This window comes from Neofelis nebulosa, chromosome 1 (assembly GCF_028018385.1).
Source record: "Neofelis nebulosa isolate mNeoNeb1 chromosome 1, mNeoNeb1.pri, whole genome shotgun sequence".
NCBI classification, from domain to species: Eukaryota; Metazoa; Chordata; class Mammalia; order Carnivora; family Felidae; genus Neofelis; species Neofelis nebulosa.
The window spans coordinates 101695130-101722105 of NC_080782.1; the positions used below are offsets into that span (position 1 = coordinate 101695130).

Consider the following 26976-nt stretch of genomic DNA (forward strand, 5'->3'; position numbering starts at 1 on the left):
CCAAGGCTTTAACGATAACAGATCTTCCTCACTCTTCCTAAGATGAGCCAGCATCTGTCTTGCAGATACTGCCATGACCATCACAGGCTCAGGGGTGGGGGGTGGGGGGGTGGGGGTGGGGGAACGTGTTATCACAGATCAAAAAGTCTAAGCAGAATTTTCCTAATAGACTTATTTATGGCTGTGACTCCTGGTGGAGACAGTGACAAGGATGATCCCACCAGGTTTGGAGACACACACAAGTCAGTCCCTGGCTGTCAAAGCTCTTGGCTATCAGGCACACAAAGGCATATCCAACAGAAGAAAACCAAGCAATCCCATCTGCCAATAATGGTTTAAAAAAAAAAAAATCAATTCCAGTTCTTCATAGGCTTTCACATGGTGGAAAGTCTGCAAACCTCCAGGTGTCTGACGTTAGGGCCTTTAAAAACCTCTCTCACCTGTTGTACCAGAATATCTCCAATGCGATTGATGATGAAATTTCTGTCATCACCAGCACAGGACTCCTGCCTTCGCTCCTTCATACTAGAAAAGAAATGCCTGTGGATTTCAAGTAACTCATCTAAGCAAGGAAAGATTTTATCCACGGTGCTGTGATCAAGCTGGAGCTCCTCCTTCATCCCTTTCCTGAAGATCTCGGACATGATGAGCAGGGTCTGGATGTGATGCATCTCTGTTTGCATCAGCTCTGAAACACATGTCCGGACACAAGCTTTAATGAGCAAGTGCTCCACCCGCTGACATCAGTGGCTAAACACTAAGCGTTATACAAATTAAACAAAAACAAAAAACAAAAAAAGAGGTGACGTTTTGGAACAGTGATATTCCTCCACCATAAAAGTCAGCATTGACTCAACAATTAATGCAAGCTCGAAATACTAAACCATTTTCTTTTTTCCAGATATGTGAAGATGATACACATAAGTGAAGTCCCATACATAAGAATCCCGTTCATCTAAAACTGAGACATAATTAGCTAGCGTAATGTAATGAACTAGGCACCTTTAGCTAGGAACCAGGTCTTCCATTCCCCTAAATGCTCTATGAAAATATAACTTAGTTTGCCTGGTTTTTTTCTTTCTTTCTTTTTTGGCTTTTTGGTTTTTGCGTTGAGTAGCAGCACTTCGTTAAATTAAACTGAATTGAAATAATAAGGCTCCTTAATGCATATAACAGTCGTTGGATCTGTTGCCAAAATTCCACTTTCTCCAGGAGAAAATAAAAAGTGTGATGACCAAGGAAGAGAAACCATGGAGAAAATGAAAAGACAGCCCAGAGAATGAGAGAATGTCACATGCTATTTCAAAGCCTCCATGGTTGCTGTTCCAACCACCTGGTATGTTTTCTCCCCAGGTCTAACTCCTTCCCCAAGTCCCCCAGCTCTCTTGAAGTACTACTGGTCTCTCAAATCTCCCTGTAGACCCCAACATTTAATGCCCATGTCCCCATGTTCGATATGGCCCACTACTCTGTTTTCTTCTCAGCACCTACCACACACACTCTATTGAGTATTTTACAGATTTTCTGTCCTACACTGTAGTGTTTCCCCCCAACAAGTTCACACAAGAAGAAAATCTGTATGTTTTGTTCACGGCTATTTCCCTGGTTTCTAGACTTAATGCCTGGCATACATGAGGGGCTAATACTGGTGCTAATACTCCCAAGGGCAGGCCTAGGGAGACAGATCAGACTTTTTACGTTGGAGGAACCCATAGACAGAAACTAGGGGGGAGGAATTTCAGATCTTAGCACAGATGAACAGAATTAAAAGGCAATGTCTACGGAAAGAGAGAACTTCTACCAAGTGGAGATGTTCAAGAAAAATGTGTATGATCAGGTTGCACGGCTATGGCAACAATGATGTAAATACCACAAGGAACATGGAAACAATGACCTTGATTTTCACACAGCAATTTTTAATAAAGTGTGCCTGCCAATGACACTATTAAGCTTCTAGGGAAACAGCAGTATTGGGATTTCCAGTAAACGGACTGGAAAAAAAAAAAAAAAAAAAAAAGGCAATGCAAGAAAAATATCTCAAAAGGGACTTGCATCCAGAGATGAAAAAGATCTATTACAACTCAAGAGTAAAAAGAGAAACAAAAAACAAAAAGCCCACTTCAATATGTGCGAAAGATTTGAAAAGATATTTCTCCAAAGATATAGACAGATGACCAATAAGCACATGGAAAGATGTTTGACCTGATTAGCCAGCAGGAACATGCACATCAAAACCAAAATGGGACACCACGTGACACACACTAGGCAAACTGTGATAAAAAGGGTGGGCGATAACGAAGAGTTAGTAAGGATGTGGGGAAAGCAAAATCCTCAGTACCTCACCGGCAGGCATGCCAAACGGTGCAGCTGCTTTGGAAAACAGTCTGGCAGTTCATCTTAAGGTTAAACATAAAGTTACTACATGATCCAAAAAGTGCAAACGGCCCAAAAGGACCCTCAACTACTAAAATGACCTTCAACTGATAATGAAACAAAATGTAGTATATTTACAACGAAATAACATACAGCCATAAAAAGGAATGAAGTATTGATAAACAGTAAGGATGAACCTCAAAAACAATACACTAAGTGAAAGAAACCCATCTGCCCTACATGAAAGTATGTGAAAATTTCCCGTGGTTCTTAAAAGAGAAGTAAAGTCGTATAGGCCACGTTTAAGTAAACTTTAAAAGGTCTGAGACATAAAATTTGCTTTGTACCAGGTACATACGATGCCTCAGTTAAGCCTCACAACAGTTAGACCTGAATATCATTATCCCCATTTAAAAAGCAATTTTTTTTAATGTTTATTTATTCTGGGGAGAGACAGAGAGAGACAGACAGAGCTTGAGCATGGGCAGGGTGGAGAGAGAAGGAGACACAGAACCTGAAGCAGGCTCCAGTCTCTGAGCTGTCAGCACAGAGCCCGACACGGGGCTTGAACTCACAAACTGTGAGATCATGACCTGATCCAAAGTCAGACGCCTAACCAACTGAGCCATCCAGGCGCCCCATTGTTATCCCCATCTTAAAGACAGAGAAACTGGGGCGCCTGGGCGGCTCAGTCGGTTAAGCGTCCAACTTCGGCTCAGGTCATGATCTCGCGGTCCGTGGGTTCAAGCCCCGCGTCGGGCTCTGTGCTGACCGCTCAGAGCCTGGAGCCTGTTTCAGATTCTGTGCCTCCCTCTTTCTCTGACCTTCCCCTGTTCATGCTCTCTGTCTCAAAAATAAATAAATGTTTAAAAAAAATTTTTTTTTTAAGTAAAGACAGAGAAACTAAGATCCAGGCAAGTTAAATCATTTGTCTGAGATCAAGTAGATAAAAAGAGATAGAACAAGGATTTGAACCCAGGTCCAGAGGACTGCAAATTTCATGGTCTTTCCCCTATACCACAATGCATCAGCCCCAAGAGCATATTTTAAATGCTTACCAAAAATGACATCCTGTCTTTTGATGACATCCTTCCCCTGCTTACTGCAAAACGAGGGATCCACCACCAGGCTCCAAGATTCTGCCTCCAGCTCCTGGGCATCACTGCTGAGGTCACTCCACAGAGAAGAATCCACGACATCTAGGATGTAGGTAGAACAGAGAAGCCAGAAGTGGAGTCACACACAAAACACACAGGAAATAAACCTACTGTCAACACAGTAACAACTAAGCCAAAATACTGTTGATGTGGAGAAGAAACCCCTGAAAACCAAACTGGTGAAAGGGTCCAAGTCAAGGCAGCTCTCATGAAAGCAAAGAATCATTAAAACAGTGATGGTTTATGTGTGCAGGGGGGAAAAAAAAGACATTTAAAGATTCTTTTCTTTGTTTGGGCTTGCTGTACTGTAGTTTTATTTTTGGTAACCTTTTGAGTCCATAAAATGATTACAGAATCTTGAACACACAATTTCTTTTGCCCCAGGGAACTCCGTACTGTTTACTCATATCTGAATGTTGTCTTTGCTCTTGATGTGGCTTGCTGTCCTTAATATAAACTTGAAAGAAGGGTACATGGGCTCAAGTCCTATGAGCACAGTTTTTGTTTTTTTGGGTTTTTTTGCAGAGCTTGACATCACACACACACACACACACACACACACACACACACACACGCCTTCCAGGAAAACTAAATCCTACATGCCCAAACAGCACTCCTGAGACAGAGTCCAGCTCAGTCGAGATGAGACAACAATGGATTTAAAGATCCAAGTTCAAAATAAAAGCAAAAGATTCCCTGGGCAGTGTCCACCCCTTTCTCTTGTCACTGCTCTCCTTTCCTTGGGTCCTCCTTCACTGGTTGATATAGCTTGGATACAACATGCAGTTCACCAGAATAAATCCTATCTTACAAAATATGCTTTAAAACATGCTTTTATTCCTCTAGAAGTAGAGGGTAACAGATAGTGTAAGTATCTCAGAAATCTAGGTGAGTACCCTCTTAACTGAGAGTGTGTGTGTGTGTGTGTGTGTGTGTATATATATATATATATATAAATTTTTATTTATTTTTGAGAGAGACAGAGCATGAGCAGGGGAGGGGCAGAGAGAGAGAGAGAGAGAGACAGAATCAGAAGGAGGCTCAAGGCTGTGAACACAGAGCCTGACGGCGCGCTCGAATTCACAAACTGTGAGATCATGACCTAAGCCCAAGTCGGACGCCTAACCGACTGAGCCACCCAGGCACCCCATAACTAAGTATATATTTTTAATGTATGATCCTGATTCCAATTCATCAGTAGTTCTAGAGCTTTTTAAACAACAATAAGCACAGAATGTATTTCATTCTCTTATCTTTATGACATGTCTATTCAATACATCATTTATAGTCAGTCACTACGTGGGAGTATCCACTAGGGTTAAATTTTCCTTCTTTTATCAAAAGAACCTATACCAAAAAGACACCATGAAACAGAATTCTTTTTTAAGAAAAAAGAGTGTTTCAATTTTACATCCTTCAGAAAATATTCCACTTGGCAATTCACCACAGAAACAAACGTGTCTTCTCCTCACCTTCCATTAAAAAGGACTCCGTGGAAGGAGAAGAGCCCATAGACTGTAAAAGCTCATCGGAATGAGACCTGCTTCTCCAGTTGTTCCCGTCACTCTCAGACTCCAAGGATAGCCCTGACCTTCTGAAGCTGGAGGAGAGAGAGAGAAGAGTCAGCTCCAATGGTGGCTCTGACATATTAAGATGAGAAATCACATTAAGCCTTACCTTTCCAAGGTAGTGCCTGGAACACTTCTGGACAATGGATGGACCTGCACTGAAGTTTCTTTTCTCCCAGTGGGCAATCCAATAGGCATGGAGGAAGAAGGGTGCAAGGAGAGACCAGGTTGCGGGATATCTCGGAATGAAGAATCTAGAAATCAAAATGAGTGCTTCACGTGGTTTTCACAGAGGGCAGTAATTACCAGCAGTCATGTAAAAAGCCAAGAAGCGAAACACTCGAATGGCTGCTTCTAATACATCACATGTCCAGCCTTGAAACCAGTCTTCTTGCCACATCCTGACACCTGCTTCAAATGTCCCTTCCATTTCACACCCTCCTGACACCCATGTGGCAGACCTGCTTTAGCATATCCACTTGGAGACTGGGCGGCTGGGATTACACAAACAAGAAAATGGAATGGGGAAACACTGAGACAGCTTTCCCATAAACCACTGCTTGTACTCCTTACAGCCAGCTTTAAATAGATCCAAGGTGTTATTAGCACTATTAGAATGCATGTTGTATGTATAAACAGTCATACACACACATGGCATGTCAGTGGATTGGAATGATGCTGGGGAGTCTATTCTTTATGGGTGATAACTTCAGGCAAATGAAACCTCCAAGTCAAGCTGAGCTCTTCTCTGCCACGTACTGAATGAAAACCAAAGGGTGCTTCAATGCCTTTCTCGTCAATTCTAAATTGTGACAGGCATATATGGTTTTACATTTGATGTGTACCATACATGACCTCGGAAAACATTTCAGTCTTAACAGTTTCAGAGATATAGCAAACACCTTCTCAAGTAAAGGAGAATGAATACTTATACAGAGCTCCGGAATATCATGAAGGATTTTACACATGTATGATTTGGTTTTATCTTCATGGCTTCCAAGTACAGAGATGGAATTTTTGTCAGTTATAAGATGCTTTATATCTTCTTTTTTAATTTTTTTTCATGTTTATTTATCTTTGAGAGAGACAGAGAGAGACAGTGAGTGAGTGCAGGGGAGGGGCAGAGAGAGAGAGGGAGACGTAGAATCCAAAGCAGACTCCAGGCTCTGAGCTGTCAGCACAGAGCCCGATGCGGGGCTCGAACCCACAAACTATGAGATCATGACCTGAGCCAAAGTTGGACGCTCAACCAACTAAGCCACCCAGGTGCCCCAAGATGCTTTATATTTTCATGCTTAACCTTATGAAATTGAGAAGAGCCTCACAACTACAACCAAAGGGACTTCTGCCAAAGCAGAGGGTAAGTGATGTCACAGCTGTTACCGTCTGCACAAGTGGCATCTATGTAACATCACATCCAATCTCATGTTATCATAACTCTGCATATTTTATTGTCCCCTGATTCAGGTGATTTTGGAAACACTGGTCACATTGTTGGAGCATTAAAATGAAAAGTGACCCCAAACTTAAAAATGCCTGTCATGGGTGCCTGGGTGGCTCAGTCGGTTAAGCAGCCGACTTCGGCTCAGGTCATGATCTCGCAGTCCGTGAGTTCACGCCCCGCATCGGGCTCTGTGCTGACAGCTCAGAGCCTGGAGCCTGTTTCAGATTCTGTGTCTCCCTCTCTCTGACCCTCCCCCGTTCACGCTCTGTCTCTCTTTGTCTCAAAAATAAATAAACGTTAAAAAATTTTTTTCTAAAAAAAAAAAAAAAAAAAGCCTGTCATATGGAAAGCAATGCAGTTTTTGAGGCAGAACAAATTCCAAAATCTCTCACAATAGATGAAAGGATTTTCCAATTTAGGAGATTATGGTCCCTGGTTCTTGCGTGCAATATAAACTACTTTCAGAGGCTGCTGATTACTTCCAAGAGAAACTGTTTAAATTTAAGCAATAAATTTAAGCAATTCAAGGAAAAAACGTAAGCACCAAGACTAGCCTTATGTGAGGAAAATGCCAGCATGCCTTGAAATTTCAGTCATGCTAAAGGAGCTGATAAGATCCCAGCCTCAAGCCCAGCTAATAAGCAGGACCAGGTCACTAGAATAAGGGACATCAAGGGACTGTAGACTCCAAACTTGAGTATTCTATCCCTCACCTTGATTCTAAACTATGTGATAGGTAATTGTATAGGTAAATAGGGGTTACTGCTAGGAAAACCAAGTTATGTACATCTAATGTCATATCTCTCTTTTCCCCTGAAGGTTGTTATTAAATCAATAGCGCATATTACACTACATCATATCTTATAATTGAGACAATATCCTAATAGGTCCCCCCATATAGTCCTCCTTAAAATATCATATAGTACATACAGAACAAAGGTTATTAGGCTGGCATGGAAGTTTATACTGTTCTTGACCTCCTTGTAACTAAATATTACACTAACCATGTGTTAGGAAGGAAGAAGTAATTGGGCAAAGGAAGTAACAAAGGAGCAGGTATTTTACACTGGAATAAAGTATGATATGTATGCAACTGTCATTTCTATGTCACTTACTTCCAAGGGTGGTCTGCAGCTTGTTCTTGTTATGTTTCTCTTGGAATTTCTAATAAAGAACATTGGAAACATGGAAAATAAGATTAAATTCCATTTGACTACAAGAATGTCCACCCATTTATACAGGATTCTTATCTGTATCATTTCTGTTATTTTATTTCAAACCAAGAATTCAAAGCAAAAGACACTAAAAGCAACAAAGAAACATGTTATAATGATGAGACGTGCAATGATGAGTTGTAATGAGGGCGTACCTCATGAACACATCTCATGAATATCCCAGCTTTATTTAACATCTACGGCAACTAGAAATGTCCAACATGTGCGTCCAGCCTGAGGCTGAGAGAGGAATTCCTGTCGGCACTGCCTTTCTCCCACTTGCTCTTCCTACTCTTGGCTACTCTTCCTGTCTACAGGACACAACACCCCTGGCTGCTGAAACATCATCCTTAACTCTGTGACCTGACGTGACGTGTGTTTCCATTGATCACAGAAGTTAGAGACCCCAAGGTTCCCCCTGAAGTGTCGGCATGCTCACTCACATTTCTAACAGGACGTTAGAGTGGGAAACAAAGGAAGAGATGGGACAGATGCGCCCGTTCCCTCAAGCCCACTCCCAAACTCAGAGAACATTCCTTTATTCTAGCGGGCCTCACAGCATGGTCCCGGCACAGCAGTACCACCTGGGAACTTGTTAAAATTACAAATTCTCCGGGGCGCCTGGGTGGCTCAGCCGGTTAAGCGGCCGACTTCGGCTCAGGTCATGATCTCACGGTCCGTGAGTTCAAGCCCCGCGTCAGGCTCTTTGCTGACAGCTCAGAGCCTGGAGCCTGTTTCAGATTCTGTGTCTCCCTCTCTCTGACCCTCTCCCGTTCATGCTCTGTCTCTCTCTGTCTCAAAAATAAATAAACGTAAAAAAAAAAAAAAATTAAAAAAAAAAAATACAAATTCTCCGACCCCACCTGGACTCTACTGGATCAGCAATTCTGAGAATGTGGCTCAGAAATAGGTCTTCCGGGTGTGATGCTGATATTTTCTATTTGAGAATTACTGCTCTAGACTTCATACCCTTAAGCTTAAGGTCTGCACTCATAAACTGAGCACGTCTCGACAGAAAGGCTAACCCACTTCCACCTTGTGACACAGGTGGCCACATCTGAGCTTTGCCTACTCCCAAAGGGATATAGTTAAGGAAACGACGATGCACTTAGAACGTGTTCTTTTATCACTATAATGATCACTTTAGAAACAAATCTAGACCGTGATAAAAAAATAAATAAATAAATAAGAACCTAAACAGGTAACAGGAAGCAACAGAGCTATATATGCACATGAAAAACAAATGAGAGATTACCTTGGTACATGGAGGGGCAGCGTCTTTACAGCCCTTGTGTACATTTGCATTACAGTCTGAAAGGGAAGAATGAGTAATGCCACACTGTGCGTTTGCTGGTTGCGGTAAAAATAGCATATAAAAATATTTAGAAAATATAGGGGAAAAAATAACTAAATCACACGTAGCCCCACCACTTGAGCACAAGCACATGGCTAATATTTTCATTTCCTTGGAGGTATTTTTCCCCTTCTGCCGCAGTCTTACCAATTACAAAACCTGCAATTATACAGGATATACACTCTGTGTCTGCCTGAGAACTCATTGACTACTATACGCCCGACACTGCAATGGATTTCTGACATCCGGCTGGCGGCAAGTGCCCACTCCCATGCCAGGTAAAATGCCTTGCAAAATGAAAGAAGGAAGACTCACAACAGTGCTGAAAATCAAGTCCTGTCAGCCTCCGACAGGAAATCCTGCTAACTACAGGTGGCCAAATTAAAAGAGACAAATTATCAACTCGCTTGTCTTACTCCATAAAACATGTGGCCTCAACCTCGCTAAAAGGCAAGAGTTTGCCTGCCCCTTTCTGCCCGCTGGCTCAGAGACGCAGGGTGTGTTCAGAGAGAGCAGTCTCTGCATGTGGGGACCACTTTCTGCCAGGCCGCTGCCATCCTGCCCTGCCCGCCCGCCCTCCAGCCTCCACACCATCAGCCACCACCTCCTCGCCCACCCCACACACGGTAGACGAGGAGCCTGCAGCTTAACACAATCTTTATTAAAAGGATCCTTCCTTGTGGGTAGAAAGTCACATTTAGATCCATCCAAGCCATTCTCGTCAAGTACCTATAACCCACTGAGAAATGAGCCCAGCTTCCTCCGGCTGTAGGTCTGCAGAGGCATTTTAGCCAACACCTCAAAGGCCAATGAGCAGAGGTCAGAATTACCCACATACTGGTCCTGGTGGCAAGTGTGGAAATCAGAGGGCTCTCTCCTCATTCCAAAACAAGTGAGCAAAAGGAAAGGGAAAAAGTAGACAGGATGAGCCCAACAAAAATTTAGACTGAAAACTCACAGGAAAAGTGAGCCACTGAATACCATTAAATCTAGAAACAAAGAGGAAAAACTTAGATACACAAAATAGACATAAAATAGGACCACAGGGCCACGGAGGGAGAACAGAGCAGCACAATAGGCCTGCAAGATGACAGGGGGAAGGAGCTTTGTGAGACAAGAGAGCAGAACTGAGAACGAACTGAGGAGAATCAATTTAACAAAACTATCAAAGCAGCACCAGGAAATTAGACTTGAAAGATTCCCTCCAGAATGTAGAGGAAAAGAGGGGTATAATTATAAAATAGAACATGTCATACAAAAAAGGGAATAGAGATCATACTTCTCCAAGGAAGAAATCAGAAAAATTACATCAGAAGCAACAGTCAAAGCTACAACTTGACAAAAACTTTTATCAAGCTAAAAAAGAACTACAAAAGGCAAATCAAAAGGTCTCACGGTTTCCTAGGAATTAAACGACACCTATTCTACAGACATATTCTGACAACATCTATAGGATTTAAAAATTTAAAGTTCTCAAGCATGTAGGCAGAAAAAGCAGGTCACCAATAAAGAAAGAAGGTCAGATAGGCCCCAAACTTTTCCACTATAATATTTAATGCCCAAAATTCATGGACCAATGTTGACAGGGTACTGGGGGCAAAGGTTTTGGTCTAGGAATTTATTTAGCTACATCAATCCCTTTGTGTGTGAAAGACACAAAGATCTATCTACTTGGATACACAAGGTTTCAGAAAACAGATCACTCCAATGACCCTTTTGAAAAAATATTTATTTATCTGAAACACTACTTAAGACTATTAAAGAGCAGAATAGAAATTAAGGGTTCGAGAAGTGATCGACTTTATTTTAAAAAAGAAAAAAAAACGAGCAATGGTTTTTTTCACAATGCATTTTTCAATGCATTTCACAATGCATTTTCATTTCACAATGAAATTTGCATTTCACAAATGCATTTTTCACAATGCAGTGAAACCAGCTAAACAAAAAACATCTAAAAACATTTTGCAAGTAGAGACAGAGAACTGAATATAGGTATCAAATTATTCTTGAAACAGAAAGCTATTCTTGAAAGATCATACAACATTAAAATAGCAATTCAATAATTCAGTATACCAATAAGCTCTAACAGAGAAAAGGGTAAATATAAGAGAAATTAGAGAATATTCAATTATAAGCCGTAAAAGTTACCACTAGCAGATATTGAAAGAGCTAGCTTATCTTGCCAAATCCCCAGGTAACATAAAAACCAACAACACATGGCAGGGTCCTGGCCGGCTCTGTGGGTTAAGGGTCCGACTCTTGATTCTGGCTCAGGTCATGATCTCACGGTTTGCGGGATAAAGCTCCGCATCAGGCTCTGCACTGACAGCTCGGAGCCTGCTTGGGACACTCTCTCTCTCTCTCTCTCTCTCTGCCCTATCCCAGTTGGAATGCTCTCTCTCTCAAAATAAAACAAACATTTAAAAAACAACATCAACAACACATGGTATAAATAGCAAAATCAAACATCAAGGAAAACAGCAAAGAACTATAAAAGATAATTGACAGCTGTAAAATTGAGTAAATAAGAAAAAAAAAAGCCTTGTTATAAAATACTAGCTCTCAATTCCAGATTACATCCAAATTAAAGACACACATTCCAAATTAAAAACAAAGAAATAGTAAGGGAAAATTCAAAGAAAAGGAAAGCAAAAGGAATATTAATTTCAGACAAAATAAAATTCAATGCCCAAAGCATATAATGGCATTAAAAAGGTTATTTTATATTTATCAAAGTCAAATCTTCAACAAAGCTGTGATTTGTGAACTTCTGTGCACCAAATAATGTAATATCTAAACATAAGCAGTGAAATCTATTTATAAACAAAGGAATTTGTGAAAAAGTAGCAACTCAGGCTTTAACAAAAAAGAATACAAACACCAAAATTTTGACTATTATGTTTTGTTTTATATCATATCATGGTTTTCAGATTAGAAATAGTAATCTTCATAATTAAAAACAAAAATACACCCATAAAATAGGATTATTTCCTAATAACAGCAGCTTACACATGTCACAATCTTTTGCCCCATTTAAAAAACTTAATAATCAAAGTTTAAACCCCCAACATTCCTCTCCTTAAAAACTGTAAGTGCTAAAACTTTTTAAAAACTGTGGGTTAAAGAGGAAATTTAACACCTACTGATGCTAGAATTTAAGACAATAATCAAAGATGTGGACAGTGTTATATGCAAAAGAATGCCACCTACAACATTATTTGTTGTAAAAAAAATTGGGGAAAAAGTTAAATGTATAGTAAGTTAAGAGTAATCAAACACATTTCATATAAAAACACCAGCATTAACAGCTAACTTTTTTATTATTAGAAAGGACTCCATTAAAATATGAATAGCCATCTTTTCTAGCTGTTAAGATTTTGGATAGTTTTAAATTTCTCCTTAAACCTTGTATCCTTTATGAGTCCTACTGCATTTTTTTTTTTAAATAATGACTATTTTAAAAGCTAACTACATCCTCTGTTTTCAGCCATTTCCATCTTCCACAAAAAGTCTCATGGGCATCCACTTGACCAACTCTGTGTGAACCAACATGTCCTGTGCTACAGAAGTTTACCTTTCAGGGAGCCCGCCCCCCCCCCCATAAGTATTAACTACACATGAGTACCCAAAGGCTGGGCTTTGTGACAGCTGCTGCAGGGAATACAGAAGAACCACTGTCTGATTAAAGTCCTTGAAGTCTATTTTAGTAATTAAAAACAGGAGGGTGTACATTACATTAAACGTAAGAGGTAAATAGCTCATACATGTGGTGTGCAAAATTTTCAGACATGGTGGTCAGGGAACACCTCCCAAGATGGGGCAAGAAATCAAGACAGATACAGAGGAGCTGGGGAAACTAAGAGGAGGAAGATCATCATAAGCAAGGGAAAGAGGCAAGAAAACACAGGCCAGGTGAGGCCGCTGGCTATAAACTGAGGCTGAGGAAGAAACCACCTATAGGACTATTCAGCACACAGGCAACCAAACACATCTGTCTGGAAAGTGTGGGCTAATCCAGTGAACAAAAAGACAGAGAAGTCCTTAAGCACAGATGGGCAAGTAGAAAGTGGTGTTTGACCGAGAGGAAGCTGGTAAAAGTATTCAGAGTAAAGGAAGTGAGGGACTGAATGGTATCCAGTTGGGGGACAACAGCAAAGAGGAATCAATGGGTCCAAGGTGTCAGCTTCCACCATCAACCCAGAACGAAGGACAGCCTTCTTGCATGTGGATTTTGAAGACGGTTTTTGTCTTGTTGGTCTGGGAGACAAGGGACTCTCAAGGCAATGATGCCCATAGACAGGGTTGCTCTGAGTAACCAGTATGAGCCAAACATAAGGTGGTCAAGAAGGGCCTGAAGAGATGTTATCCGAGCACACCCGAAGGAGGTGAAGGGGAAATCCCTGCAGCTGGTCTGAGGGAGGAGCACTGCAGGCAGAAGGAAGAGCCAGGAAAGGCCCTCTGGGAACAGCATGCCTGGCAGGCTGAGAGAAGAGCAAAGATGCCAGAGTGGCTGGAACAGAGGGAGGATAGGGGGAGAGGATGACAGGGAAGACCCTGGGGCCTTGCACTAATTTTCAGGGCTTTGGCCTTCCTTGGGGGATGGTAGGAAGCCACACTGGAGGATCTGGAACATAAAGATATGTGCCTTCACACGCTCACTATGGCTCATGTTTTGAGAACAGATGTTTTCCGAACTGCACCATTTGTGGTAGAAACGCAAAGAAACCAATTAGAAAGTGACTGAAATGGTAGCTTTAGACGAGGGTGATACCAGCAGCAGGATGAAAGGTGGCTGGCTTTCATACATATTGTGAAGATCGCCCCAGAGGATTGCTGAAGGACTGGATGTGGAATATGAGAGATGAAGAGGCATAAAGAAAGACCTCAAGATTTTTGGCAGGAGCATCTGGCTGCCATGATAGAGCTGCCATGAACTGAGAGGGGCAGCCTGCAGATGGGCCAAGGAACAGAGCAGAGCTCCATTTTGGACCTGCGACATTTGAGAACCTATTTAGACACCCACATAGAGACGTCAAGCAATCAGTGAGATACACGGGTCTGGGGTTCTGGGAGGCTATCACTTGTGGACAAAAAGCACTGACTCTAACCATCACAGGTCACTGCTTGGGTAAGTCATTAAACCGCATGTGCGGTGCTACTATGAAGGATTATGTAAACATGCTTAACAATGGCCCTGTTCTCGGGGAGTTTACTGTCTGGGGAGGTGAAGTACAAAGATGGCACGCACTAGGTCGGAGAACTTACTGGAACACTGGAATGACTCCTTCCCCAGGAGCGTTTTATCACAAACCAAACACTGTAGAACCCCAGAGAATGTTCCAGGGACAAACTGATGTCGGCTCAGTTTCTCTTTGTCTTTGGCGTCCTTGCTTTTTGTCTTCAGATACAGCACCAACAGCCAAGTGGGGAGAAATGAGAAAAGAGAAATGCTGAGACCCAACGTACTCGTAGAAGCCATACACAGTCTTTACGCTTTCTGTCTGAACGTAAAGGCCGTTCGTGGAGGAGTGTCGTGACGCCACAATGGAAATGTGCACAGGCTGCATTTGTCTTGCACTTCTAGTGACTTGGACAATATTTCAGAAAAAAATGTAGCGGTCTTTGAATATGTGTACACAAAAGCTAAGATAAGGGATCTTCAAGGGCCAGTGGAAACTATACTAATTGCTGAAACTATACTAATTGCTGAACCAGCTACCCTTTAAACACAAAAGGCACAGAACTTGAGTTACCTTGGATTTATTCCGAGGGCTTGTCATCCTATTCATGAGAAAGCTGAAAGTTCGGCTCACTTTGTATTTTTCAGACTCTGACTTGGCAGGTATAATATATTTATCCCATTCTTCTTGCTGAATTCTACAAAAAAGAATCTGTTATCATGGTTTATCAGAACTTAAAGAGGGAGTAAAAAATAGCATTTATGTACACACGTGTGTATACACGTTTTTCAGGTTTTAATGGTTACTGTAAAGATAAAGATAGACTCTATTAAAAATATATTTTATAGATGGATAATGGATGTGTGATAAAGCAACTATCTCACCATGATATCAATTATAGAATCTAAGTAGTAGAAATGGGTATTCAGCATACAATTCTTTTAACTTTTCTGTATATTTCTTTTTTTTCTTAATAAAATACTAGAGAAATAAAGGAAACCTTAGACTTACACCTTCACTCTACAAACCCTCAACTCCCTATTTACTATGCAAACAGCAATTTCCTAGGGCACATAAAAGCCAAATAACCAGCAATATGAAACTTGATTTTATTTATTTTTAGAACATAGAGATGATAGTCAGCAAATACACATTTCCTTTGATAATAGAGTTTGAGAAACAGACTGTCTGCCTCTTGGTTCAGTCTCTCCCACTCAACCAGCTATTTGCAATCGGAGACTCCCTGGGTTGTAAAAGAAAGAAGGCTGTGGATAATTCCCCACAATACAAGGCAATCTGAAAATAACAGTATGCTATCTGTGAACACACTGATCATCATTTATTTTCCCCTAATCCATATAACCATTCTTTAGAGAAAAAAAAAAAAAGTCCCAGCTATGAGAAGTTCTATTTCCCCTGAAACTTTCTCTGATAGTCTTATACTTCTAATATTATTATAAAAGGGGTGGGAGGAAGAGAATGACTATATTAAAGATCAACCAAGTATTATGTAAAACCAGGTAACACTTCTGTAGAACATTCTGTAACCCAAGTCTCTCCCATCTCCCAAACTTCTCATTCATCCACATTAGCGGGTAACACATTCATCTCTGGGACACACTTTTCAAAAGCTATCATGTTACTGATATGTACCAAAATATATGATCACATTTCATGACAATGAATACAATGACAAGTCCTAGGACTTTAGTTTTTCATCTGATTAATGCTAGGCTTAGACTTCCCCTTCTCACACTTAAATATATGATGTACTTACCTGACACATATTAAATGAAACTTTGTTATTTATTTATATTAGATACACATTATTAATACAGTTATTTATGTTAGGTAATCAGGAGTTCAAACCTATGAACACGTTTAGAAAAGATGACACATGGCTTCCTAAGTGCCTCTTGGTCCTACAGATCTAAAGGCACGAGCAGGACAGAGTATGTCGTGCTATTTAAATTCTGTACAATAAGTGCAACTGGGTTTGATACTTAGAGAAAACCGTTGAAAAAGCTAGAAAGAGGCAGGATGGAAGTGACAATACCCTAGGACTATGCAGAGTGACAGAAGCAACTTGGACCTTCTTATTTCCTTTCTACTTCCACAACTACCTTCTTAGGTAACTGACCAGTTAACAGATTTATAAATTTCCTTATCTCTCGTTTCTTAAGCATCCTCATTTGCAACACTCATGACAGACTCACTTTTGGAATTCAGGGGAAAAACGCATTTGAGACCTTAGAAAGAATTATCTCTGGAACACCTCTTGTGACCCCACCAAGTGCCATCCAACGTCTAAGATAAGAATAATCTGGTGAGGAGACCTCAGTCTCAGAATTAAAGAATGGTAAGGTCATTGTGGATTGTGAGGTCCTCAAGTCCTCCCTTCTACCTACCTCACAGCACAAACAGAAATCAACTCTCTCAAATAAAAGAACATTCTGTTTATCCAACTCTATTCCCAATTCTCCGTGCTACAGAAGAACCTATCAAAAGCAATACTTCTGTTTTGATTTAAAACTTTCAAATGCAGGGCACTTGGGTAGCTCAGTCATTATGCATCTAACCTGGGCTCAGGTCACGATCTCATTCATGGTTTGTGAGTTTGAGCCCCGCACTGGATCCTCTGTCTCCCTCTCACTCTGTACCTTCCTCCCCTCCTCATGTGTGCTCTTTTTCTCCCTCTTAAATATAAACATTTAAAAAAAAATTAAAACTTTAAATGCACCACAATTTCCACATATCCTTTACAAAACTACAAAATGAACATGAAGTCATACCCCTTACTCTTTAAATTCAAAAACTGAGAAGACCTGAGACATGACCAAGTAAACAAACAAAAACCACCTGTAACACTCAGTATTAAAAAACTAAGAAACACGGTCGCCTGGAGGGCTGAGTTCGTTAAGTGTCTGACTCTTGGTTTCAGCTCAAGTCATGATCTCACGGTCGTTGAGATCGAGCCCCATGTCAGGTTCTGTGCTGACGGCACAGTGTCTGCTTGGAATTCTCTGTCTCCCTCGCTCTCTGCTCCTCCCCCACTCACCTTCTCTCAAAATAAATAACTAAAACAAACAAACATGGCAGAAATGTGAATATCATGGACACATTCCACTATCACATTATGAAAATGAATCACATATCATAACCTCTGGGCAAATGTGGAAGTTCTGGCAGATTCCGTGTGTCAACTCAAACTATGTGGTATTCACCTATGTAACAATTAGTTACGTTAGGAAAGAACAGAGAAGGGAAAAGTCCCCAACTGCTTTCATAACATAATTTAAATAGCTTTTCAATTTCTAAGAATCTGGAAAAAAAAAATTAAACTCTTCAAATCCCAGAACAAGATGCCCAACCTCTATTGTTGACTTGATGATCAATAGAATCATCCACAATCAAGTTTTACAAACCCCATTCTTCAGAGGTTCTCATGGCATTTGTTTTTCAATAAAGATAATTTTAAGTATCTCAAGAATATGGATCTTCAGTACTTTAATCTTTAAACCTATAATATCTATTTTTCGAAGAACTAAACATCCTAAGTGTTAAAAGGAATTCCCAATATCCAATTGAAAATTGACACAGTGAGACTTCTTTGTGGACATTCAGATGCTCAGATTTTTTTTTTAATATATAAAGTAGTAAGTGTAACACACTCAAGATAGATGGTGTCAATAAAATAAATGTCATGCCATATAATCATTAACAAGTTGGTACAGCCTGAATTTAATATCACACTGCATGTTTACTAACTGGAATTTAAATAAAAACTTAAAAAACGAATTATATACTCATATTCAGAGTACTAAACTATTTGTCAGCTACTGTATACACTAACGTTTGGGGAGAATTAAATACTACTATATTTTGTGCATAAAAAAAAAAAAGTTGGTACATACAAAGTTTCCACTCCTGCAGAAAAGAGCCTACACATTCTGGAGTGAGCCCCCTTTCAGCCGGCTGCATTCTTTTCCAGAAACTAAGCGATTAACATAAATAAGAGAACTCCAAAGGAGGCGATCCCCTCCAGTAAGTACAACATGACCAAAGCAAAGCATCAGCAATGTTCGAGCATCCAAAAGGTGTTGGGCACAGACTGAGATCAAAGATCTACTCTACTGGATACATCAGGGGATAGACTGAGAAAGTCAGACGCTTCAGGATGCAGACAGACACAGACTGAAGAAGAAAAACACAGGAGTGACAAAATGAGAAATGAGAAAGGGACCCTCTCCACACATCCCATCCAAGTTAAAGTATTTTACAGACTAATATTTAACCAATTAAGACATTGGCTTTTTCAGTCTTAAACCCCTCTCCTAGTGGAGAAGAAGTATTTTTGAATTAAAAAAAAAAATCTTTACCATCAGTCTATTACTTCTCCAATTGTTAAATAGATGACAGGAGAAAGACTGTCTCTGTCTCTCTCCAAATAAACATTTTAAAAAAATTAAAATAAAACAGTCCATCTCGATGTATATATTAAAAGGTTCCAGTTTTAGCATTATTGTCACTCAAGTTAAAGCCACTCTCCTCTTTTTTCACCTTGTTTCTTCCAGCCAAACGTTTATGTCATTTCTGGCACTGGTGTTGCACGTAAACCCGGGGCTGTTTCCCCGTGTGACTTACGAGCAGTTACTGAAGGACCAGCAGAACTCGACAATCCCGCCTGCTTGCTGGTCAGCTTCCCAAGCCTGACTCCACCAAAAGCAGCAGCTTAGGGAAAAGGGAAGCTTAGGTTTGCAGCTTTCAGATCTGCCCATCCCTCAGAAAACTGTTAACGCTTATAGGACTTTCTGTATCACTTGTTCTTCCTGTTCCAGAGAGAACCAACCTCTCTCGGCAATAGCCATAAAGACATACAAGAGAGGTGGTTATGCACTTTGTACATGTGACCAACCAGGGGCCTCCTCCCGCAGCAAGTCTGCTCGTCAGGGCAGACAGACCTAGGAAGAACCTAATGCCCCTCTGAGGCAGGTCACCCTCACACTGCTGCGCCTCTTGGTCCAGTACATTGGAGGTGTTTGTCCTTAGAAATAACCGAAGAAAGAACACTCTGTCCCCAGGGCTGAGGCCCGCATATCTGGGCACTCGAAGGAACACGCTGGCCAACCTGTACCAATACAGATTTCAGAGGGAGCAAAGGATTCATGTAGGCTTATTACACAGAAACTCTCACAAACTATCGAAGGGATCTCAAAAGTCATATACAAACATTTCCAAAGATGGCAAGGAGGCCCTCAGGACATTTGGAACAGTTAAAATACCTTTTGTCTCTTGGTGGCTCCGGTAAGCTGTAAGCTCTTTGCTCTACAAGACACAGAACAATAAAATGAAAACTAAGGCAGACAAACCAGTAGTCATGCATTAGTCTGAAATGCACACACTCAACCATATTGCATCATTATTCACACCGCCAGTTAGAAAATAATGAGAAAACAAGTTATTTTACCTAAGTACGGCATTGCTCTGGATATCCTCACTGTCCCTAGTTTGGAGAGGACAGGGAGGAGGCCAACACAGGGCAACATTTAATGACTTTATGAACTAAGTTAGCATCAGCAAGCAGCAAACAGTGTCAGCACGGCAGTAATTGTCTCTTTGGATATGTCTCATGAGAGCTTCATCACTTATTTGTAACACTAATTCCCCCAACATACACAATCAGTACACATCTTAGCTGCCTCTTTAGTGAAGCTCAAAAGAAAAGTCTCAAAGACCAGCATAACGGAGAGTTCGTTTTAACAGAGCTGCAACGTCTTCATAAAATCCTAGCAGCAACCAGTTGAGAGATGTGCTCTGTGGTAGGAAAGGGAGAATCACTTTCCCCGCTGGACCTGGGGCAGGGGAGATGGGAGACAGAAGGAGTAGGCTCATGCGAGCAGGTAAGCGCCAGCTTCTTTCCGGAACTGGAGTACCCATTACAAGGATGGAACACAGACACTGACTTCGACAGTGACAGAGACTGAAGGAGGGCGTGGCCCCTGTGGAACACATCATTTACAGAGCAAGGACAAATCTTTACCTCTACAATCCACAAGAGCGAAAAAGCAAAACCAGCTTGCAAAGGGAAATGGGTCAGATAAATAAAGGACAAAACTAATCAACACATATCCCTGAAATGTGTAAATATCAATGTTAAATCTAATGCTATCTTGCAGGTAACAAAAAATCTGCTTTGAAGAATTTGAAGGATTTTACCACTATTGCTAAGTATTCCTCAAATTAAGTCATGAGAAAGAAATCGTTATGCTTCTTGTAAACATGCTAAGGTACCAAGAGATTTAGCCACATGTCCAAGATAATTAAGAAACTAATGGAACCAGACTCAGGCGACTGGACAAATAACAGCACACAATGATTTTCACAAGTACATGCACGTCACTCCTCAAATTCTTAAAACTAGAACACTTGTGTCCTTCCTGGTGAGGTTTTAATTACTGACAATATTCCTGTCTATCTAAACACACAATGTACCAAAGGGAATTGTAGGACAGGATTTTGTGTATACAAGCATTAAATAATGTTGCCACCCCATCATACAGTTGGCCAAAAAAAAAAAAAAAAATCATGAGAAACAATAGTAAGTAACCTGTTAGACATGACAAGGATGAGAAAACATCGCAAATAGGAATGAAAAGGGCTGAATCCGATCTTTGTATATCTGCAATGTAGCTAATATAAAGGGGCTTCCCACTGGGGGGAAAGAGGACTTGGATTCTGTTCAAATAGAAAAAAGTTTTGGCGCTATTCCAACTCACCAAGAGAGACCTTAAGGTAATGTAAATGTCGATTTACCTCTGATTAATCTAAGCAAACTAAACAATGAAACATTCCATCTTTGAACTAGTTAAGCTTTCACTCTTATGCTTTGATCACATTCACACACAAAGTTAAAACTATTCCTTCGTCCTTAAGAATTCATTTATTCCTCATATCCTATGGTTTACCCATTGGAATTTTTGTATGTGCTGTTTACCTTCAACCTACATTGCCTATTTGTGATTCTTACCTTCTGGAGACCAAACTTCACTGAAAGGCCCCTATTTTTAAATATACTGTCTAAAGTAAGACTTTATTAACAGAAAAGTCAAAAAAATCCAGGTCAGTTTTTTATTCCTTCCAACTCAACTGCCAAGATTTAAGGATTGTATGTAAGGCAAAGATACCCTTCCATATTCATTAATGAATTCATAAATCAGAGCTCTTTTCCCTTATAAACGATCAAATTCCTCTCAGTCATCTGGTCAACAACTTCCAACTTCTGAAGTGACTTTAAAAACCAGTCATACCACATATATAATGTCAAGGCTGCCATTTTGCACACTGCAAAGATTTAGAAGCATTGTCTAAATAGTTACAGTGTGAAGTTATTTTGCCATCTAGGACAAGCAGTGAAAAGACGTCAGGCTGCCATTAAAAGGAATCCCAACCAAAACTAAGGTTAAGCAGAACTGGAGATCTCAGAAAGACTCATGATGTGTGTGTGTGCATGTGCATGCGTGTGTACACGCACAGGCACACGCACACACACCCAGGGCAAATTCAATCCATCTTTTTCCTTTCTTTCTTAATCCTTTTCTCCATCTTCTCATTCCATAAATTCAAACTGACATTTATCATCAGTCTTGCTTTCTCCTCTTCCAGTAAAGATTCCCGGAGAGAATGAGGACAAACAAAAACAAAAACACCTAGCAGTTGTTTTGTGCTCTGTGTATCTTGCTCAGGATATTCATTCAACAAATAATTATGGAACATCTCCCATATATAAGTCATTGTTTTAGGATGGCAGTTCCAACCACAAAGATCATGTTTTTAAGACTGTTTTATGTGACATGCAAATACCAACAACAACAACGTAATAAAGAATAGGTAAAAACGGGGCACCTGGGTGGCTCAGTCAGTTAAGCGTCTGACTTCGGCTCAGGTCATGATCTTTGGTCTGTGGGTTCGAGCTCCGCATTGGGTTCTGTGCTGACAGCTCAGAGCCTGGAGCCTGCTTCGGATTTAGTGTTTCCCTCTCTGCCCCTCCTCCACTCACACTCGTGCTCTCTCTCTCTCAAAAATGAATAAACATTAACAAAAATTTTAAAAAGTAAAAATGAAGAGAAGGAAACTTATGAAATAAATATTCTACAATGGGAAACTAAGAATACTCAGGCACCTCTCGCTTTCTGAATATTTTAAGATTCTTAAGGATGATAGACAAAAAAGCATTAATGCAATGACAAACATTTTATTTTAAGGCTCGGTATTACATATTGGCATACTTCCAGATATGCCTTTAAATATAGTTACTACGTAATATATTATGTATAGAAATACCTTTGTTTCAAAATACAGCAGAAAATGGGGGTGGTGGCTGAAAGGGGCTACAAGCACAGCTCTGAATTACCCATAATCATTATATATGTAATTTGAATTCAGTTTTAAAAATTTGTCAAACTGTATGCTTATGATTTGCACCCTTTTCTGAAGGGTTTTATTGCACCCTTTTCTAGAAGTTTTATTTCTGTTTACACCGCCACAAAGAGTGTTGAGATACCTTTACTCAGGTTCCAACTATTTTCTTTTATTTTAACGGTCTCAAGTCCCCCACTAAATAAAAAGAAGAGGGAAAAAATCTATCTTGCCAAACCTTGCCTTTAAGTAAATTATTTCAGCAATTTAAACTAAGGTGAAGTAATTTTTTTATAATTTGCTTCAAATCCTCTGAAGCTCTCATAATAATGAACCTAGAATAAACTCTAGCTTACACTACCATCCTGGAGGAAAACATTTCATTCAAAGAACAGAGCCACAGAGTGGTCTGTGCATATTTTTTAATATCATCATCAAATCTGTAACTGGACTAAAACACAGTGAGAAAAGGATTGTGCTAAGCTTTGAAAAATCAATTATGAAAATGGAACTGAAAATTCCTGCGTGCTGCTTTTATATATTTTATATACCTTTCCTGACTGAAAACCTGCTCTGGAAGAGAATGCTCTCAAAGCCAAATGGTAAATAATGCTTACCTTCACTGGAACCGCACAACGTAAAATCACGCACCAACCGAGTTTTTCCTAAAGAAATTTTGGGCGATGAGCAGGAATAAGAACGTGAGCGGACTCCAGAAAGTAATGATTCCTAGAAGAGATAACAAAGTTTAAAAAAAAAAATTCTACACAGGACTTGAGAGTATGTGTTCACCACAAATGTTAGTAAGTCAGCATCCCTGTGAAAAGACTCAGTGTGAATATTTCTGATGTGATCTCATCATTTGTTCTTGTTTGCCTATCACAACGTTTAAAATTGTACTGTCTTTTGAATGCTTTAGTAAACTCGAGCGTCTCCCTGCCCATATACACTTTAAATACAAATATGACATTCTAATCAGGTTGGTTAAAAGTGAAAAATCAAGTCAAATGATTTTTTTCCCTGCATATTCAACAGTGGGTCACTTTTTTTTCAACCGAGTTGTCAGGTTTTTTGTTATTTTGTACTGTAGTATCTAAGCAAAATTCCATATTAACTTATAGTTTTTTATTTCATAATTATTAGAAGGTAGAGAAATAGCCACTTACATGAGTTTTTCAATTTCCCAACAGCTATTTAAACTTAAAATATTAGCTGTAGCCTCTCAGGAAGAATGCATCAGGTCAATTTACAAATCCTTTTAGTCTGTGCCCATCTTTCAACAGGCCTTCCATCTAGCACTTCCTGAAATGCTATTTGAGTATCACTGATTTATAGATCTTTAATTTTATTTTTTAAGTGACCTACTATTTTTGTTACTTCCTTCCCAATTACACACTATTTCTATATTTGCAACATATGTGACAATGCAAGGTGGCAAGATAATTAAAACATGGTTACCTTATGTGTTCCAGAAAAGTTAAATCAATATGGAATAGAATACCATTAAAGCCATTTATGGTACCCAGCTCTCACCCAATTGGGACCTAGTATCCTTAGGATTGATCCCACTTATCCATTTTTAAGCTATCACTTAGAGTTAAAAGAAAGTAATACAAAATTTGTTACTAAAATTAAGCCATCAGCAACTGTCCTTCACAAGCGCTGGGAGCTTCCATTCTCCCTAGATGAAAACATATGGTTTCCCTAAGTTCACTGGTTTAGTTAATGGGCCTGGAGGCAAGTTGAAAACAGAAGCCTGCCTTTGTTTCAAAGGGCCTTGAGACTTGGCTGCTGAATTTCTTATTAGGGAGGGCTCGCTTGTTCTAGATATCAGAAAGGCCAGCCAGAGCTGTCCTATACCCCTAATGGTGACTGGCCACAAAGGGCCCTAGCCAAATGCCACCCTCTGCATTTAAGTCATACATAGTAATTATCTCCCCTAACAATGGAACTTTGAAAATTAGCCAGAACTCTTTGGCAAAAAGTTACATAGGGTAATTACAGAAGCAAGTCAAGATACGTTTTATAAGGCAGAGTCTTCCTGAAAAGCGAACAACCTGGAACTGATTAAGAAAGACGGAATTACTTTTCCCTCCAAGTAATGAGAAGTTTTTCATCATTCCATTCAAAGTACAGAAGAAGTATCTACATGAACGACCATACCCATTTCTCACCATCCAGAAATATCACATGACATTCAGGTTCAAAAGATTATGACTGCTCTACAGGCCTAAGAGCTGGGGGAAAGGATTCAGGAACCGTAGTAAGAAGGCCTGGACTGAACGATGGATCTATCACCAAGCATGGGCAACCTGGACAAGACATCTAATATCTCCAGAACCTCATTTACTCAAAAACTAAAAGGTAATATTTATGTCCTAAGAGAAAATGATGTATTTTGTACAAATGTAACACATGCTTCATATACTGCAAAGCACACTACAAAAACAGAGCATTATCATAACTATCAGAGGTTCACAGGAAGAGAAGTTTGGGCACAGGGCACATTATTTTACAGTAGTAAACTCAACGGAAAAAGAAAACAGATAGACAAAAGGAATCCAAAAGGAAGAAAACTTATGTGGAAACACAAAAAGGCTTTGTCTGCCAGGTTAAAAGAGTTCATTCTTTAAAATCTAAAACGAAACAAACAACCACAACAAAACTGCAATGTGAAAATGTCTATGAGAGAGTAAAGTCATCTCCTACAGGAAAAGTGACACAGTTTACAGTGTCCCACGTTACTTGGTGCAGCCGGGAAGGCTCAACAAATACCACCTTTGCCTTAGTAATATTTACCTCGACACCGGAGCCAAGTAAAAATGTATGTGAGCCCAAACCAGGCTGAGCACTTAACTCCACTTCCTCTTGCCAGTTTTTCTCCCTTTGCTTAGGGAACGGTGGCATAAATCATTGTATGAGGCAGTAAAGTTTTCCAAGGATGTGGAAGATTATATGTACTGATGGCAAATTAATTTAATATAAATCAGTCATTTGAAGCACTATACGAATGAAATGGAGTGGGAGAGATTAAAAAGACAGACTCAGTCACACAGCTCATGAGTCTCCAAAAAGAAACAAACAAACAAAATTGTTCACACAAGCGAATGAAACATAACCTGTCCTTCACATAGAGATGGACTGCTTTAGAGAACATGGCTTCCGTGCTAACAATAAACCAAATTAATAGCATTAAGAATACCTTCAACTGCAGGTTACTTGATAAAGAAAGGGACTCGGTCCTGGAGATACTAAAATCTGGTTCAGGGGTGGTCTCAAAAGAGTCCAATTCATCCCCACTAGGGATCCCGGTTCTTGAGGAACTCTGAGACACTGGAGTGTAGCAAACGTGTGAATGTTCAGAATGCCCCTCCCCTTCACTGTCGGCATCCAGGGCATCGAGGCTGGAACTAAAGCACAAGTAAGTAAACATCACGTAAGCCTACAGACTGACCGACACAGTCACTGGTTTCTGTGTCTCTCAATTCAAATTCTCCTTGGCAAAGATGCAATGCAGAATCATTTTGTTTCTAACAAAACTTATAATTTTTTTCTCCCCCCGAAATCTCTTCTTCTCAAACTAAATTTTATGTTTCCCCAAATGAACATTGCTACCTAACAAACGCCATTTCAAGTACTTTAACAAAACCTGCTCTAAGTTGGTTCTGCCTTACTTATTTCATAAATCTAATTATTACTGGCCTTACGTATCCTTCAAATACTAAAACTGTGGATGAAACAAAACCACTGGGCTCTTTGGGAGGCCTGTGGGGAATAGGCAGCATGGGGCTGGAAAGCTCGGGGACAATCAGGGACAGACTGCAGTTCACACCTCAGAACTGACTGTTGTCGAGAAAAGAGTCAATATGAGAGACTCTTAACAATAAGAGGGAGGTGGATGGGGGTGGGCTAGATGGGTGATGGGCATTAACAGGGGCACTTGTCATGATGAGCACTGGCTATTATATCCAAGTGGTCAATCACTCCGTTCTCCTGAAACAATACTGCACTGTGTATTAACTAACTAGAATTAAAATAAAAATTTGACAAAGAAAAAAAAAAAAAGACAGGAGTCAACATGAATCAAGTGGGGTCCCAAATGTGTCACGTTAGGTCATCATTTTTAGAGATTTTAGGTGAGAATTCCCCCTCAGAAGCAGGTAATAATTCTGCTAACCTACTGCTTTTCTTTCCTATTTTCACTTTAATAACCATAAAATTAAAAGGAAAGAATGTGACCTTCCATATTCCTGGCTCATTCCATAATATTT

General features: G+C 40.1%; 1 protein-coding gene across 2 annotated transcripts in view; it reads right to left on the reverse strand.

The window, feature by feature from the left end:
* ARHGEF28 (Rho guanine nucleotide exchange factor 28) overlaps window positions 1–26976 on the reverse strand; it is a 306764-nt gene that overhangs the window by 66849 nt on the left and 212939 nt on the right. For both annotated transcript variants that reach the window (XM_058729755.1, XM_058729762.1), the window contains 11 exons: window positions 25908–26115; window positions 23323–23434; window positions 19573–19615; window positions 14864–14987; window positions 14376–14508; window positions 9012–9067; window positions 7658–7706; window positions 5208–5352; window positions 5003–5130; window positions 3432–3572; window positions 441–688 (listed from right to left, as the gene is read on the reverse strand). In XM_058729755.1, coding sequence (XP_058585738.1) covers window positions 441–688; window positions 3432–3572; window positions 5003–5130; window positions 5208–5352; window positions 7658–7706; window positions 9012–9067; window positions 14376–14508; window positions 14864–14987; window positions 19573–19615; window positions 23323–23434; window positions 25908–26115 — 1387 coding nt within the window. The remainder of the gene's footprint in view (window positions 1–440; window positions 689–3431; window positions 3573–5002; window positions 5131–5207; window positions 5353–7657; window positions 7707–9011; window positions 9068–14375; window positions 14509–14863; window positions 14988–19572; window positions 19616–23322; window positions 23435–25907; window positions 26116–26976) is intronic.